The sequence below is a fragment of the Alligator mississippiensis genome, chromosome 13 (genome assembly GCF_030867095.1).
Source record: "Alligator mississippiensis isolate rAllMis1 chromosome 13, rAllMis1, whole genome shotgun sequence".
Classification (NCBI taxonomy): Eukaryota; Metazoa; Chordata; order Crocodylia; family Alligatoridae; genus Alligator; species Alligator mississippiensis.
The window spans coordinates 5,555,516-5,573,566 of NC_081836.1; the positions used below are offsets into that span (position 1 = coordinate 5,555,516).

Sequence of the window (18,051 nt, forward strand, 5' to 3'; positions counted from 1 at the left end):
TATATAAAATATATATACATATATAAATATATACATTATATATATAAATATATATACATTATATATATAATTCTATATATGTAGTATATACTATATATTTATAGTACTACTATAAATAGTAGTACTATAGTATTTACTATATATATATATATATATATATATAGAACATATCTGTTTATATATATTTTATATAATTTTATATATATATTATGTATATCTCTATATCTCTCTCTCTGATAGATATAAAAATAACAGACACACGCACACGTGTACACACACGTGCTGACACGCCTCCCACCTCGCTCCACGCCCAGCCCGTCGGGCCCCGCCCCGCCCCGCCCCGCACACGTCACAGCGGGGGGCGGGGCGGGGCGAGGCCGGGCCGGGGGCAGGCGAGCGGCGATGTCGGTGCGGCGGGCGCTGTGGCGGGGCGCGGCGCTGTGGCGGTCGCTGGTGCAGCGCTGGGGCCCGCGGCGGCACGTGCTCCTCGCGCCGCCGCCCGCCCGCCGCCTGCCGCCCGCCCCGCCGCGCCGGGGCCTGGCGCCGGGGCCGAGGCCTGGGCTGGGGCTGGGGCTGGGCCGCGGGCCGGGGCTGGCGCTGGGCCTGGCCTTGCTGCAGCAGGGGCTGGACGAGCAGCGCCGGGCCGCGGGCGCCTGCAGCCGCATCCAGGTGCGGGCCGGGCCGGGCTCCTGTCCCCTCTGCTCCCCCCTGCCCCGCCCCGCCCGCTCCTCCTGCCTTCGCGTTTACTTCATCGCTTTAGTTAAACTAGATTTCACCGATGTTATTTCTTTATTTATTAGGGTCAGAAGGGAGCTTGGCAGGTCATGGAGTCCGAGCCCCTGCCCTGGGCTTGGTGCTTGTCCAGTCTCTTGAAGGCCCCCGGGGTGGGAGAGTGCACCACCTCCCTGGGAAGCTCATTTTGGCAACACTCGCTGAATGTTTTCCTAATGTCCATCCAAAAGTGCTCCCCGCCAGTTTGTGGCCGTTGTTCCTAGCAGCTGCAAGGGGCGTCTCCTCTTCCTTGCTGCCCTGTGAATTTGTAGACAGCTGCAAGATCCCCTCTCAGCTTGCTTTTGCAGAGGCTGCAGAGATGCAAGTCCTTCAGTCTCTCCCCGTAGGATCTAACCTGCAGGCCCATAACCATGCGAGCGGTCCTCTGGGCCGTCTCCAGGTTATCTGCATCCCGTGTGCGGTGCGGTGCCGTGTGGCGCCCAGACCTGGACGCCGTGCTCCCGCTGTGGTCTGCCCAGCGCTGCACAGAGGGGAAGTGTCACCTCCCTGCACCTGCTCGTGATGGCTTCATCGCGTTGACGACTCCTGTTCGTTTTGGAGTCAGCCGTGACTCTGAGATCACTAGTGTGACTGTGAGCCTGGCGGGGCCCAGACTGTGATCACATCCAACTGCACACCTCTGATTGCAGGATTGGGACCTTTATTCCCTTGCCTTTTTTAGGCACGCTTCCTTCTTTAGCATCGTCTTCATTTCTGATTCTGTGCACCCTCCACCTCCTCTTCTTTCCATGTTTCTCTAGATCCATCCCTGCTCATTTTCCCCTCGCTGATTCCCTCCTCTAACTAACCAGCTGGCAGTTTCAGCTGCTATAAAGCTCCAGGCCTCTTTAGTCCATCTGCCTTTCCTCTTAATCAGGTTTTCTTTTAAACATTACTTTATGGAGTTGTGCAGAGAGGGAGGTAAGCACAACGTTAAATCCTCTTTTATGGGGATCTCGCCACCTTTCTCTGCAGAAGTTATCGTGTAGATGAACCAAGTGTTTTTCCCCCTCTTGTGTTCAAACGTGTATTTGTCTACGCTACAAATTGAGACTTGTCTGCGATAAAAGACTTGGTGGGTGATGGAGTGTCAGTTAGCTTGAACGTATTTTCGATATAACTTGGCGTAGTGAGCTGTGTGTGTACTTCAATAGAAAGTCTGTATTCCATATTTGCAATGTGGTCGTAAGCCCTTATTCAGCTTGTTTTCTATCTCTGCAATGGACTGGGTGTGAAATTTTGGGCAAACCCCCATATAAGTTAGTAAAAGATTTGCCCCAATAGTTAGTAAAATTTCCCCAGTGTTAGACATAACTTACGCTGGTTAAAAAAAAAAAGTGTTTGGCTACAACCAGCACTTTCATGCCAACATAATTGCATTTGCCATAGGACTTTTGTAGTCCTAGAGGTGTTGCAGAAAGCCCCTACACCTCTGGTCCCTTCTACCAACAAGCAATTCTCGAGACCTGGCTGTGACCACATTTAAACTGGATAATAACCCCACCAGGTTAGTGGGAGGGTTGACATAAAGATCTCGGAGGGTTAACATTAATAAAGAAAGGATGCTAGAGAAGCAAAGAGTACCACCAATCATTAAATGCTTGCTTTATTCCTGAATGCTAATTTGAAATGTCCAAATTGATTGAGTTGATATTTGTGGATTGGGTTTTCTGTGCTCCAGTAGGCTCTAGTTTAAAGTGCTGGAATATGTAAAGGTTTTCATTTGACAACTGTGTTGACCTTTTAGTATGGGTCCTGGCATGAACACTCTTGAGCACACCCTGTAACTTCCGTAGCAAAATAGCTCTGCTTTTTGAATTATTGAGTAATTCTTGCATTCTTTGCAGACAATATTTGTCAGGAAGAACAAGCCGCTGAAAGATCCACTGAGCTGTTTCCGCTGGCAGGGCTTCAAACTGGAAGAGTACCGCATTGGCCAGCCCATTGGGAAAGGATGCAGCGCAGCTGTCTATGAAGCAGCGATTCCTTTAACTTCCGGCTGGGGCCCGGATCCACGGCGGGCCCATGGCTCGGCTGTTGAGGCTGCCGAAGAAAACCCTACACAAGCGACCCAGCAAAATACCTCTTTCCCATTAGCAATCAAAATGATGTGGAACATTTCGGTAAGGAAGTAGGTTTTATTCTTCTAGTGTGTCACTTGTGAAGTTTGGGTGAAATGTTAACCACCGATGTGTTGAAAGCTCTTAATTATTATGCACATGCTTAATGCGTCAAAACAAAGCTGTCGGTCTATCATTGGAGGAGACTGTTGAAGAACTGTCACAAAGCATGGTGATTAGCACTCCTAAAAAACTTTCTTCCCTGGGGAGTCATCACCAACGCAATATCCATATGCCCGTTGCTGGTTTATCTTGTTTTCAGAGAAAAAGAGCATTTTTAAGCTAAATACTGAGAAACAGTTAGTAGTTGAAGAAAATGGTGAAACTCTGCTAAAGTAGGTTGAGGGATCCCTGTTCTAAGAAATGCTCTGGGGTAAAAGTAGATATACATTTACCATGGATAATTTTACCCTAAAAACCAGTAGTGCTGATTGCCAGGCAGATGGCAGAATTACACATTAAAGGGCCCCTAAGTTTCATCCAGCCCAAATGACTCGCTGGCCACGTCCACATGAGCATGGACGTTTGGTTTCCCAAGGACAGCTAGCAGTGGGACACCTTGTGCTGCTGCTACCTGTCCTTGGGGAACACCTGTGCCACATGCTGTCTGGTGCATGGCAGGATACCCTGAGTGGGGTAGGGGAGGCTGGGGCCAGCACTGTGCCCCTTACCTGGGGGCCTCCTGGGGCTGCAGCAGTGGTGAGCCTGCCTCTCGGAGCCTGGCCAGCAGCCGGAGTGTGACCTCAGCCAGCCAGGCTCTGGTTTTGAGTGGCGCATGCTGCTCCCATGTACACCACTCCGCTTTTTTTTTGACCCCTGGATATCCAGTGGTCATAACCGCCCCCTACCCCACATTGCTCCCTTGTAGCACAGAGAACAGCTGAATGTGCAGTATGTGGCACCGTATGTGCTCCTCTGGACACAGCCTATCTGTCCAAAAAGCAACTGTTTTTGAGATTGAGGTGTCCTCTTTTCTCCAGGGAAAAGACACAGAAGAATTCTCCAAAGTGCCAGCCTCTTAGGTTTTTTGGGATTTGTAGATTTTTAGGCTGGAATGAGATCCTGTGAACTGACTTCCTTCATCATACAGCCCATAACATTTCACCCAGTAATTCTTGAATCAAGCCTATGTCTTGTAGTTGAAGTAGCTAATATTTTTAAAAAGATATCCAGTTTCCTTTCTTTATGCGATGAGAAACTCTCACCACATGCCTAACAAATTGCCCCTTATTTCTAGCCTGACCTCGTCTATCTGCAGCTTCCTTGAGATGTAATACAGGCTTCAGGATTACCAGCTTCCGATTTCATTGGTTAGAAAGGATGGTTTTAAAGTGTAAGGGCCTTTAAATACAGTGTTATTTGTAACCAATTCTGTAGGCTGGTTCTTCAAGTGAAGCAATCCTCAGCACCATGAGTCAGGAACTCGTTCCAGCCAGCGGAGTTGCTTTGTCTGGAGAATATGGAGCTGTCTCTTGCCACAGGTATGCATCTTATAGCAGGGCTGGAGGTCCCCTAAATATTACCTTGATCTATCAGTTCAGTTCACAGCAGTGCTTAAAGTGATGAACCAATACTGTTTGGGAAGCTCTGAGTTAAAGGTGCTCTTATATTGGTTTTTTTAAAGGGGATTAAGGAATCTTTGATTAAGATGTTTTAAAATTCTACCTTCTCGTGAGAATCGGCAAAGCCAGAAATTATCAAAGTGACGGTACCTATGTAACATTTAAGAGAGGATGCCAAGAAAAATGTTATATTCCATTGACAACTTGCTTGGAGTCCAGTGAGGTGGGGTATAATTGGAAAAGAAGTTAGGTCATAATATAAAGTTTATGTTTCTAAACATGTTAAAAAGGAGACAGACAGCAAGGGGTTATTGTAACTAGTGACCAGAAGGGGACAGGATCTGTTTGTACATTTCTTCTAAATCCTGCCACCCTGGAAAATACAGTGTGCCTCCAGGAGTTGGGGCATTGGCTGATACCAATGGAGGGGAAGGTATTAGTTCGCTAGTAGCACTTAGTATTATAGAAAATGAGGGTTGAAGGGACCTCAGGAGGTCACATCTAGTCTAACCCCCTGCTCAAGGCAGGACCATCCCTAATTAGATCATCCCAGCCAAGGCTTTTTCTACCCGGGTCTTAACCTCCAAGCCTGAAGACTCCACAACCTCTCTGGGTAGCCTTTTCCAGTGCTTTTCTACCCTCCTAGTAAGAGTTTTTCCTAATCTCTAACCTAAACTCCCCTTGCTACAACATGAGCCCATTTCTCCTTGCTCTGTCATCTGCCACCACTGAGAACACTTCCTGCAGCTGAGGGGGTTGCTTGGTGGTGCATCCATGGAAATAGTCCTGCCCAACCTCATTTCCCTGGATGAGAACTCGGGTTAAGGGACTGGAAACATGTCAGGGGTGCTGTTACTGTTGTAAAGGAAATACACATATTAAAACTCACTTCTCTTTCTTGGGGAAATACACACATTAAAACTCACTCCTCTTTCTTGGGGTAATGATATTATGCCTGAAGGGCAGAGCACTAGGCCAGGACTATTGAGACCTGGGCTCTGAATCCAGCTGTGTCCCTAGACTGCTGGATGCTGATGGGACACAGATGTGAAAGGGTTAGTCCATTCTCCCATTCGTAAAATTGGGACAGTTCTACTATAGACCAGCTTTGAAAAGTGCTTTGGGGCCTAGTGTTGAACGGTGTCAAAGCAGTACATTGTCTTTGTTACTAAGAGCAGGGGGAAATATTTTAATGTGAATGTATGCACATGCAACTCCAAAGGTACTTCCTTGCAGCCTCTTTCGTGTTTGAAGCCTTTCAAAAGACAGTTAAATCGGATTGGACCCCACGCATGATTTGGTTTTTAAAAAGAAGTAGAAACATCTCCCTAATTTACAGAATTATCAGAGGAAACAGTTTGCTGGTACAGAAGATTTAAATGAAATTATCTATGAGTGACCAGAACAAACTGGAAAATGGCTGAAACCCTGTTCTCACACCCTGAACTAAGTAGTAAATCAGCAGTATAAAAATGACAAAGCACATTCACATTTTAAAATGCTTTTGAGTGTCTCTGTTCACAATATCAAGGCAAGAAAGAGCTGTTTTCCAGTCAAATTGTATCATTGTCAACACTTTTTTTTTTTAAGTTTAAACAGTGTAGTCCAGAGTCCAGATTGTTCGTTTTAAATTTCAAATGCATCTCATCTGCCAACACAAATGAATAATAAGTGCTGCTTGGTACATTGCTGTCCTCAGAATATAACAGCCAAACCAAATAGATAATTGGCATGCTTGCGCACTGATGTAATTTGCATTCATTTTAATGGGCACTTCCTGTGTATGCTGGAAAATAAATGGCTTGGTTTTGCATTCCCAGCATCAATTTGATTTTGCTTCTGCCTTCATCTATAAAATCAACATCTTCAAAACTGATGACTTCTTCCTTGAACCTTACTAAACGGCACGTCTGTTTGACTAGCCCTGACCTTCTCTAATTAAAAAACTAGCATGCAAAGGTTACTAGGATTTGCAGTGAAGTGAAGGGATATGTTGTGATCTTAATCGTTCTCACTAGAGCTTAGCAGGGGAAGCGCTGATGGCTCGTGTTCAACAATCACATTGATGGAAAATGCTGTTTTTCTCAATTTAATCCTTTGTCTTTAAATCGCTGATGAAACAAATGTTTTGAATGCCCTCTCATGGCAGAGCGATAAACTGCATCTTGTAGGAAATGTTAGAAGTTTATTGCTTGGAATTTATCATCATCTAGACCAGGGGTGGCCAACCTGTGGCATGCATGCCCCAAGTGACACGGGTAGCCCCTATATGCGGCATGTGGCAGATTGGATGGGGGACAGAAAGTGAAGGAAGGGGATTGAAGTGGTACTAGAGGAAGGCACAAACTTAGTTTGTGGCATGCCTGGCAAGAAGCTTGGTCTCCACCAATCTAGAGCAAGGGGAGTCTAACGCATATCATGGCCAGGGCCCAGTTGTATCTTTACTTGTGATCAATGGAGTGGGTCAAAGCTACAGTTCATGTTCTCCCTTCAGTCTGAGCTGGCCCAGCTCCCCCAGGACAATGAGTGTTCAGTACAAAGACTGTCTTTGCAGAGTGACCATAGTTTAGGCTCCCACGCTGCAATCAGAGCTGTGCACACAGATGGTGGTACCTCTCTGAAGTTTTCTTCACCTTTGCAGAACCTTGCTGAAGGCAGTGAACGCTCCATGGGGGCACACAAGTGCCTGTGCGAGCTAAATTGCAAGACAGGGTCTGATTAGGAAAGTTGCTGCAGGGCTTTATGGTCGTTGAGGGGAGGCATTAGAGTTGTGTCTAATTTTCCAGTGTTTAGAAGTTTTTAATGACTGTGAGGCATATTTTAGTATGTGTGTTTTAATGGTATGTCTTTAATGGCACTTAGCAGTCTTAATTGTAGCTCTGTTCCCAAGTGAGCAGAATGCTTAACCGCTTTCCCAGCCTTTCAGCAAAGAGGGGCTGGATTGTTAAAAAATAACAGATATGCAAGTCCCTGTAATTTGCCATTCTACAGTTGCTTTCGGGGTTTTAATTTCTTTGTTTTACCAGATGTATCAATTATGTTGAAACAGGAAACGCATCTTTGGGAAGAAGAGATTAGAACCTCATCCCAACATAATCCAGGTGATCCGAGCTTTTACATCCTCTGTGCCTCTGCTGCCTGGAGCTTATGCAGACTATCCAGATGTTCTCCCGTTAAGCCTGAACCCCCGGGGGATTGGTCACAGCCGCACACTCTTCTTAGTGATGAAAAAGTAAGTATGGAGGAACTTTTTTACTTACTTAGACTTGCCGCATGACCGTGCAGAGAAGTTTTGGTTTGGCTTGTTTCTGAAGATGAAAACGCACTTACGGAGCTTTGCCTTTTTTTTTTTTTACCTTTTTCTTGTTCCCAAGCTTTTAACTCTTATCAGATAATGAAAGCTTGTTCCTCGTTGTAGTAATAAGTTTCAGTGAATTCACTGAAGGAAGAGGGAGCACTTTTCAGTTTTCTAATGCACTTGCTCCACCTCTTCAGTTGCCTGTACATACAGGGTTGACGCAGAAGTGACTCTCTAACTCTGGCCTTTCTCTATTTTTTGACTGCCTTTTCCTTTGCAGAGGGCATGTCATGGCATTTACTGGCCTGAAGCACTTTGTTAGGGAGATAGCTCCATTCCCCTGTCCTTCTTGCTGCTTTGAGCAACCTGGCTCTGGAAAAGTGCTCTCACTGCATTGTATCTCCTTGCTTTCCCGGGCTTGCTTATGGTTTCTGCACTAATGCACTCAAAATACAGAATGAGGATTAAGAGGCCCCCTGCAAATAGGACTGTGTGTGTCATGTTGCCAAATATAGGCCTCTGGAGGGAAGCGAGTGAGTAGACAGAAACTAGTAAATGCCATAGTGAGGTATTTCCAGTCAGATGCCTGTAACACAGAGGTGAATGTTAGCTCTAGAGCTCCAGAATGCTAATACACCTGCTGTCTCTGCAGTTATCCCTGCACCCTGCGCCAGTACCTGCAGGACAGGACTCCAGATGTCCACCTTGGCACCATGATGATTTTACAGCTGCTGGAAGGTGTGGACCATCTCGTTCGACATGGAATAGCCCACCGGGATTTAAAATCAGACAACATCCTCGTTGAGTTTGATTCCGGTATGTAACTTGATGAGCACAGTTGGACAAAAGTGAGTTCAAGGGAGTAATTTAACTAGTGCCAGGGCGCATGCCTGTACTGACCTAAGCAACAGAGAAAACACCGTGCTCGCTTGTTCTAATGTACGTGCTCGGTATTGCACAGCTGCTGTTTGGGGCACGCTGTTGTGGGTGAGCTGGTGGATGCATGCCCGGCAGGGCTTAAAAAGCAGTCACGTTACAGGGGATACTGGCACTTGATGTAGAAACAAATGGATGGGGGATATTTTCATGGCAGGTGTTCCCCAGCATGGTCAGAGGCTGTATGGACCTGCTTGAGCTCCTTCTGAAAGGCCCAGCCACAGTATATAACTGGGAAGGAACCCACCCGAGAGGTTACAGATTTTGCAGCATCTGGGAAATTATTTGGTTTCCCTGAACCCATTTCCCCATCTGAGAAAAGGAGATATTGCTTCTGACCTGATGGGGCTTGGGAGGATGTTTGTGTCATGTTTGTAAAATGCTTGGAGATATTCCAACATAAGGTGCTATTTTGGTGCAAAGCACAATGGGCAAGTGTGACTGCTCGCTAACTGCGCGATGCCAGGAACCGTGGGCAGGCAGTAGCATGCAGTGCTCCATTTATGAAGGTTTAGGGTGTGTTTGCTTCAGACCCACAGTCTGTCATCTGCGGCTTGCCAGGCAGCAGAGAGCATTTTCTAAAATCCCACAGCACAGATAGGTTAATAATGCGGCAACTTAGGATCATTAAACATAAGTTGAGACCAGAGGAAACAGACTGTTAAAGCCAAAAGCACTTTCATCTTGTTCCACTGTCACCCTCTTTAACTGAGATTTTAATTACCTGAGCACTGCTTCAGCATGACTGAGATACTAATGGACGGGAAAATACAGCAGGCACCCAGGACTGTGTAATTAAAGATCCTGCTGTAGCTCCTCCAGAGGGTTTTCAACAGCTCTCCTGGCAATTTTGGTTTCTGGAAGGCAGTTCCTTTCCAGGGCTGTAGCAAACGAAGTTAGGATAGATTTAAAACTTCAATTTCTGTAGCTCAGGGTCTGGAGATCAATAATTCTGCTTTGCAGTTTTTCACTCGTCACCAGGACAGTAACCATTAACCAGAGCAAACATTCACCGACTCCTCTCTTCTGTATTTGCTACAGATAAAAAGCCCCTAAAAAGTTCCTCCACCCCCAATTAAATTTTAACCTTGTGTGTCTTCATTTCTGTCTCCTCAGAGTGAAGCTCCATTAGACCCGACACACCAGTATGTCTCTCGTATCATTCAACAGCAGCTCTGCTTCTTGTGCCTGAGGTGTTCTGCCCATCAGGCATTTGTACTTGCTCCCGTTAGCGAAGCGTCTGATTTTTTTAATGGGAACTGTATAGATGATCTTGAATGTTTTGCTTCACATAACCTCAGAAGGAAAAAAAATCACATTCTGCCTCACAGTTAGGCAGAATCACTGAACCCTTGGTATGGATAAATGGTACTTTTCACAGAGAAATGGACAAATTGCTTTTCCTTTACAAAAATCAAAGCTTCTAGACATTAACACTGAGGAGGGGAGAGAGGGAAAAGAAGTTGTGGCTGGAAAGATTCCTGTAATTCATAATGACTGGCAGTTAGGTACAGCCAAGCCCCCAGTGCACACCTGGGTTCAGTGTTAACTCATTTACCCCTGTGTCCTTGACAGTTGGCTGTCCCTGGCTGGTGATCACAGATTTCGGTTGCTGTTTGGCTGAAGAAAATACTGGCTTGAGACTGCCTTTTACCAGCTGGTATGTGGATCGGGGAGGCAATGGCTGTCTTATGGCACCTGAGGTAATTCCCTCTGTAATGGTCATCGCTGTTTGGTAGTTACAGACTTGATCCCAACTAAATCCATTAATATTTTGGCATTACATTCAATACAAGTAGAATTAATCCAGAATAACAGATCTTGGAGGACTCTCAACCATCCCTGTCATTATATATTCTTTCCCACGACACACTGTAAAATATTTGAATGCTCGCTGATACAGTCTCTATTAGTCTGTAGCCACTTTAATACTTGGTGAAGGTCTGTCTGTGACTGGTTATGTAGCCATTCGTGCCTTAATGTAATATATTGGCTGTTGGAGGTATTGTTACACTATCCAATTTATTTCACTAGTTTGTCCGAGTGGAAATGGTGATCTGCCCCTTACAAGTGTTTATGCAGAGAAGTAGATGTACCAAGAAGTCAAATATGTTTATGCCATTTATTTGAACTTTCCCATATGTCTCCCGTGGTGCCTTTTCTGCAGGTGGTCACAGCTCAACCTGGTCCAGGCATGGTGATTGACTACAGTAAAGCAGACACATGGACAGTTGGAGCTATTGCATATGAAATCCTTGGACTGTGTAATCCTTTCTATGGTCCAGGGAGATCCACCCTGGAAAGCAGAAGTTACCAAGAAAGCCAGCTGCCAGCATTGCCAGAGGCTGTGCCCTTCGAGGTGAAGCAGGTAGTGAGGATGCTACTTCTGCGGGATCCCAGCAAGGTGAGAACTCTTGCGGCTGATTTTGCAACCGGAGTTTCAGGCGGTGCGTCACTGTCCAGAGTAGTGTTGGTAGAGTGCTCAGCCCAGCGAGTTGTCCGGTCCACAGTTGGTGCCCCTTGATGCCACCGCAATGCAAATGACTGTAGAAAATTGTCATGGAAGATCACTGACAGTAGGACACAGGATCCATTTCTTGACACTGAATGGTTTTGCAGATTGCAGTGAAGTTGGGTTGCAGGCATGTAATGGACCTTGATTGATGGGGCTTGAGCACAGGCGCCACATAAGAGCCACAAAGTGCATGTCTGAATGTGCTGTGGGCTGCAAACAAACATTCCCATTTATCTGCTAACGACTTGCGTGTGATTCAGCAAGATGCCCATATTTTTCTCTCCCCTCTCTCATTTCAGAGACTGTCTGCTAGAGTTGCAGCAAACGTGCTTCACTTAAGCCTCTGGGGTGAACAGATCCTGGCTTCAAAAAACCTGCATCTGGACAAGATGATTGGCTGGCTTCTCTGCCAGTCAGCTGCCACTTTGCTGATGGAGGGACTGGTGGACAAAAGCAGGGTAGAAACAAAGATGAAGATGTGCTTCCTGGCAAACCTGGAGTACGAAACCCTTTGGGAGGCAGCATTTTTATTGCTGTCATGGAGAAGCAGCTCTCTGTGAAGGGTACAATTCTGTGGGGAGCCCTGCAGTACATAAAGGGCACTTCCTAATAGCACTTGGTTATCTACCTAGTATTTCTACCTATCTAGATCCCTAGAATGCTTCAGAAGGAAAATCTGAAGGCTTGGGGCATGTGTTATATAAGAGGGGGAGAATGCATCAGGTTATACATGGTTTCAATGGAAACCCTGTTTAATTGTTACTGTTATAGCAAGATATGGTGCGATTTGGGAGATCTTTGGCACAGTGGTCGTCTCCAATCTCCACTGACCTATGGGCACAAGAGAGCGCAAGTAGTATGCTGTGGGCAACATCAGGCCTTACTCTCCCTGTCAGCCTGAGTTTTTTAGCTTTCTGATTTCCTCTGGCCAAAGGCAGCGTTAGAGGATCCTGAGGGCAACGTGTCTGCAAGCTATGGGTTGTGGTCGCTGGTTTGGAAGCTGTCCGGCCAGCTTCATTCACATCTGAGAATTTGCATTTAGCACTGGAAGAAGGTTTCTTTTCAAAGGGGGTTTATTCACCAAGGGGGCTGTACTTCAGTTACCCTTGACAGAAGAGCCTTGCAGTTGCACTTTATAATCAAATTGATTTTCCATTCAGGCAGTGAGGAGAGTTGAACTCATGGGACAATATAAAATCTTAATCTCATGCTTATTGCAGTCATATTCCTCTGCAGTCATAGTTATAAAGTGGCAACCAAGGCTTTTGTTATTGAGCTGTTGACTTGAGGCGGTACATTAGGAGCCGGGCAATTTTCTCATGACCTGTAAAGAAAGTAGTTATATGTGAAATGACAAAGATGCATTTGATACAGAGTTATCAATGTCTGCTTTCTGAAGAGAGCTTGGTTTATACCTTTTTCATCCCTTTAAAGGCTGCATGCCAGCTATAATAGACAAATACAGTGTCATAAATCAAGCTCATCTCTGCACGTGCTGAACTGGAACATCAAATCCAAATACTCTATACTTACAAAGTTTGGATTCCCAATGCCATCTATGCCTTCCCTGATCACAGCAAGTCAGTAACTTGTATATTTGAGCTAGTGATTTGCCTTTAAGAACAGGTAGATCTTGCTCTTTAATTGGAGCTAAAGTGCTTGCCAGAGATCTTTTCCTACTGCAGCATGCAAGGGCACGAGACAGTGTACCTCGTTTGAGAAAACGGTCAAAGATAGAACGGGGGTTAAATAGCAATAGCTCTTTAAGGAGTTGTGTGTGGCTATGTTCTTTATTCTATAGCCGGTTTTCTGTTTAATAATTAGTGCTAGCCTGTGGTTGTGTGGTAAAATGCTCATTTTTAACCGGCAACAGTTATTTGAATGAAAGCACTGTTAGACCTCCTAGCTGTGAGCTGTGGGTGTTCAGAAGTTGAAGTTGAAAGAGTTGTTTTTGCCGCTTTGCACAATAAATTAACACATGGGCTCCGGCACTGAAAGAATATGCTTTAGCTAATTTTGTCTCTGTTCATTGTACCAGGGGCCTAATGACCTGGGGGTTGAATCTGCCTGGCACTTGGCCTTACAAATTCACTGTTCTGCAGCATAGCAAATATTACTAGCCTGAGATCCTAAAAGGCCATTTGCTCCTTCAAATCCAGCCACCGGGACTTGACTTATTCCTTTTTTCCACCCATGAGGAGGGCAGTTAAATCCAGGCTCTTCAAAAACCAGCTCGGCACCCTTTAAAAGAAGCACTATGGGCATTCCCCAGCTCTTCTTAGAGGGTTCAACCCAAGTTGAAATGTTTTGAATACGTTCTTGCTCCTCTTATTTCCTGGAGATTGTTGGAACTGTGTGGCGAACCCCAGGTAGCTCTTAGCCTATGAAAGGATCGACAAAACAAAGCCAAAATCTGGGAACACCTGGGAAGGTCATAGTAAATGCTGTCCGTGGACAAAAACATACTGTAGAACTGGCGCGGAAATGCCGGCTTTAATCGTAACTCACCACTTGCAAATATCCCACAGTTTGGTGCAGTCCAGTCTAATAGTGGAAGGTGATGTTTATAGCAGCACATGCAGGGTGCATGTGGGCTTTATTCCAGATGGAAAGGGACGGGAAAATTCACTGGGCACCTCCATAGGCCAGGGCTGCCTGCTACCAATTCTGCACTGTTAGTAGTAAAACAGGACTCTGCTCCTTTCAGTACCTCCTTCTGTTGGGTGTCTCAAGGCCTGTCTGTTGCTGGTGACTGCGCATGACACAGATCTTTTTTTTAGGCAGTTCAGCTTGTGAGGCTTTTGCCCTTCCGGCATTGTTTTGCCTCAAACTTACCTAAATTCAAAGTTGGCAGGGACCTGGAGGATCATCTAGTCCAGCCCCCTGCAGTGATGCAGAAGGTGCTATCCCGAAACACCCAAATCTGCGCTCTTCTGTACGGTGCCAGCGTCTCCCAGCAGCACTGACGATCTGTAGGCTGACAGCAAGGAATTGGGAAACAGCATTGATGTCCCTGAGATAAGGGTGAAACAGCAACTCCTTTTCCTGACTATAAGCCCATCGGGGTCTCTCCCTCAAACAGACATGTGCTCTGTGTTTCATAACACAGCATAGATCTGTGAGGGCTGATGCTTCTCACGTGAGGATCTGCTGACCGTGGTTATGCTGCCGAATTGAAGTCACTGGTGGTGCCCAGCGCTCAGCGAAAAACTCAGTCATTTTTCTCTTTGCTTTCATCCTGGCCAGGTTTCCTGTCAGTTGTTAATTCTTGGTGTCTCCACTTGAATGAGGGATTAATTGGGACGTGTGATAGAGCTCCCCTTTATGTCCACCTTCATTTTTCACTCTTACCTGCAGGACTGAAGCTTCCGTCTAGATTTATTCCTTGTGACGAAGCATGATGTGATGTCCCACCATGGAGCTAATCTGTTTTTACACATGTATATGTACTCCTGGTTTCCCTGCCCCTCTCCCCAGTCAGCAGTGCAGTAGGGAGCAGAAATATGAACAGAGCATTCAGAAAGACCACCACTCAGACCGCAGATGGACTCCAACCAGTCCAGTATCCTGCTTTTCCTAGGGACTAAAATCGTCCTCTGAAGTATAAGATGAAGAGCAATCTGTGGGGTCTGAAGCTTAATGTGCTGGGAGCTCTCTTGACCCCTGCAGGCAGTCTGCTGGCATCCTGAAGTAGGAGGTTTAAAAGATGTATTTGTTGTATAGTCCTTGCTACCTACACTAGATGGTGGTTTGGGGCTGGGACTCCTTACACAGGAAGTCATGATGTAGAGGACAAAAGCCCCATTTGCAAAGCAGAGTTCACAGAGGGATTAAATAGACGTTCTTCCAACTACATGTCCAACCACTTGATTTCGGTGGAGGGGAAAGGGAAGGTAGCATGATACTGGACTGGACTAGAAAGGCACATTCCCAGTAACTATTGCATGGCCACATCCTGACGGGACAGCTTGTTTTACAGAAGCAGTGCTTGTCTAATAAATCTCTTTCTTCCGACACTTAATACTTCCCCTGCTTCCACTCACCTTCTCTGGACCAGCTCACCCAATAGCCTTCTCTCATAGTCCGAGTTAAGCCTGTCGGGTATCTAAAACCTTTCTGAGCCTGGTGTATCCAATCTGGTTTGACCTTGTTCAGCCCAGCTGGTAAGATTAGACCTGGCTAGAGGACAAGTCTACTCTGTCGTAGCTTTGGGGTTGTGAGTTTTTCTTGTTCTGCATCATGGTGGAAAAGAACTTGCAAAGGGTCTCGTGGAAATGGAATGGTGTCAAACCGGCCATTATTTGCAGCTGGAAACTGAGCGTTTTCAATTGGGAAAGAGGCGATGGATGTGGGAGATTGGGTCGAATCTTTGCTCTGTCTCACAGCAGGGGGTTTTAAGCCCCGATTACTCTGGCAGAATCAGGGCCTTCACCCAGGTTCCCATATCTCAGGGCAGCACCCGCACTGCTAGGTTGTCGTGTGTACGTGTCTCGGAAATGGAGAAATGACAAAAACCGACGGAGCCGATGCACCTCCACTGAACGTCTGGGCGTCAAGAACATTCCCGCCTGCTCTGGCCAAGGTAATTTTAAATATAAAATGACTGTAAGTTTCTGCCCTTGAAAACGAGGAGTGGGAGTTATGAAAGAAAGTTAGGAATGAAAGTACTGTTGCAAGACCATCGTAGCAACATATTTCGCCCTCCATTCAAGGCTCCACTGACAGCTGCTGGCCATGACTGGTTTTCTGCACGGCGGTTCCTGCTTTGAATGCTTCGATCACTATGACATAGACTGAAAACGTGATAAACTCTAGATTTGCGTCTGCTTCCCATCTGAAGCCTTTTTTGCTGACTAAGGCCTTGGCTACCTTGGTGTCTGGATTCAGGGTAAGTCATTGGTGGCCATCTGCCAGCGTAGCTGCCCTCAATGCAAATCTCTCCTGCAGGAAAGGAGAGCGGTGATCTGCGTTGGTACAGATTACCCGGGTTCAAGCAGGGTTTAAGCCCTACTAGCTCAGATTGCAGCCTCCTTTGCATATTCTTGGGGACTTTGCCAGGGTCATTGTAGCTGGTCTCCGACTGGGGCAGTTGGAGAGTTGAGTCTGGGGAGACAAAATAGCAAAGATTCAAGCTCCATTAAACAGACATGAGAAGTGAAAGAAAAAAAATCCTCCTTTCCTAACCCATTGCTTTACACTGTTTATATAGCTGCCGCATTTGTCCTCTGTGGGGAGGCGACGGCAGGGGTGGGCGAGTGCTCCTTAGAAATCTCTTGGTGAAGTTCACAGAATGGCTGCAGATCCTTTCAGCTGTCGGATGCTATAAAAAATGTTGTATTCGGTCAGCTAGATAAGCCAAACCTCCTCAGCAGGCATGAAAAGAGATGGATGTGGGTGTGGGGCAAAGGATTGTGAATTAGCACCCTGATGAGAGGCTGCCTTTTCTAATTGCTGAGCATCAGGGAGATTCCCCACGTTGAAGGGGAACGTGCTGGAATCCAGGGTCCCTTTCATGCAAACCACGTTTCAGAAGAAGGGGAGGGGGAATCGGCACTTTCTCATCCACCAACCTGAAAACCTCCTGCCTTAAAATGAGCAGAAGGTGCCTGGCTCAGTGAGCGGCTGCCACTTTTTTTGCACCCTTCCCAAAGGACCGTGCTTATACATTACACGAATTGCAATGGCATTCAAGTCTCCTTATCTGCTACCAGGATCCGCTCCCTATCCACCCTGAAATCTAGCTCAAAGTTCTCATTCAGAGGCGTTCTCTTAAAGACTTCCCACTGGTGTGGTTTTCTTAGTGGTTTTCCTTGTTTCTGCATACTCATCTGCGATAATATTGCTGAGGTCGGTGATGCATATGTGTGTATGCACATATATACGTGTGTGTGTGTGTGTGTGTGTGTGTGTGTGTGTGTGTGTGTGTGTATATATGTATATATATATATATATATATATATATATATATATATATATATATATAAAGTTGATGATGGTTCCACAGCATCTGGGGTGTGTTTGGGGGCAGGGAGGGGGAGACATGCGGGCACTGGGAAATGCTTTATAGTGAAACCATTGTTTTTGCTCTTTGTGCAGTAAATTCTGCCTTATTTCCAGACATGGGGTGAAGCCACCACTCTCTCACCTCTTCCTAGGGTAGCTTAACTGGTCTTAATTGAGGCTCTCAGGAAAAAGCCGGTCAGAGGGATGCTACTGCTCTGTCTCACCCTCCATTTCCCACCCCCCAAAGCCAGGCCACACACTGAGAGAGCTTTATTTTCTCTGTGAGAGGTGCTGTGGGGCTGCTCCTTACCTTTCTCTGTAGAAACGTGGCTGGTAAGTCTTCCGAGAAGCCATCACAGCCAGGTCGGGGCTGGCTGGAACGGAGGCCCCCAGGCCACGTCCGTGAGCACATCCCAGCAGGGCCTGGGAGGAAACCCGGGGCAACGTTAGCCCTTATTCCTACGGGAGAGCGGCCTGCTGAGAAAACAGGCTGCCTGCTTTAGACTGGAGAGTTGCAGGCTGCAACCTGTCTCTGACCTGAATTAAAATCACTGCCGGCTGCCGTTAGCTGGACCGGTTGTCCCAGCACTCACCCGAGGAGATTTCCTGCAAACTCCAAAAAAATCCAATGCAGCGAGAGACTCCATTTCCCAGAATACAAAGTCTGTTGGAGGAGGGGGGGGGGGGGGGGGGCTAAAAAAAAAAAAGAGGAAATGGGGGGGTTGGAAAGCAAAGAAATGAAGGAGGAAAGAAGAGATTAAAGGAAAAGTGTATGGCTGAGCTGCAAGCTGCTTATGTCTGCCCTTCATGCTGGGGGCATGGGGAGGAGTGCACTTCTCCGGGCTG

At 46.4% G+C, this 18,051-nt stretch overlaps 1 protein-coding gene and 1 long non-coding RNA gene across 2 annotated transcripts; one reads left to right on the plus strand and one right to left on the minus strand.

Moving 5' to 3' along the window:
• The first annotated feature begins 388 nt into the window (after positions 1-388).
• On the plus strand, positions 389-13,202 carry PINK1 (PTEN induced kinase 1). The gene is made up of 8 exons (XM_014601732.3): positions 389-669; positions 2,619-2,894; positions 4,269-4,372; positions 7,503-7,685; positions 8,404-8,567; positions 10,263-10,390; positions 10,855-11,091; positions 11,502-13,202. Exons 1-8 carry the CDS (start codon positions 403-405, stop codon positions 11,760-11,762), a joined length of 1,620 nt encoding a protein of 539 aa, XP_014457218.3. The 5' UTR covers positions 389-402; the 3' UTR covers positions 11,763-13,202.
• On the minus strand, positions 12,981-17,876 carry LOC132244644 (uncharacterized). Its single transcript, XR_009456337.1, has 2 exons — positions 17,516-17,876; positions 12,981-16,305 (listed from the first exon to the last, which is right to left on the minus strand). It is a non-coding gene; the product is annotated as an uncharacterized LOC132244644 (long non-coding RNA).
• Positions 17,877-18,051: the final 175 nt, after the last annotated feature.

Bases quoted from the DNA above. Each gene is read 5' to 3' on its own strand.
- PINK1 (XM_014601732.3), top strand. From the start codon at position 403: ATGTCGGTGCGGCGGGCGCTGTGGCGGGGCGCGGCGCTGTGGCGGTCG. The intron at 2,895-4,268 runs GTAAGGAAGTAG...CCAATTCTGTAG, and splicing joins AAATGATGTGGAACATTTCG to GCTGGTTCTTCAAGTGAAGC. The intron at 7,686-8,403 runs GTAAGTATGGAG...CTGTCTCTGCAG, and splicing joins CTCTTCTTAGTGATGAAAAA to TTATCCCTGCACCCTGCGCC.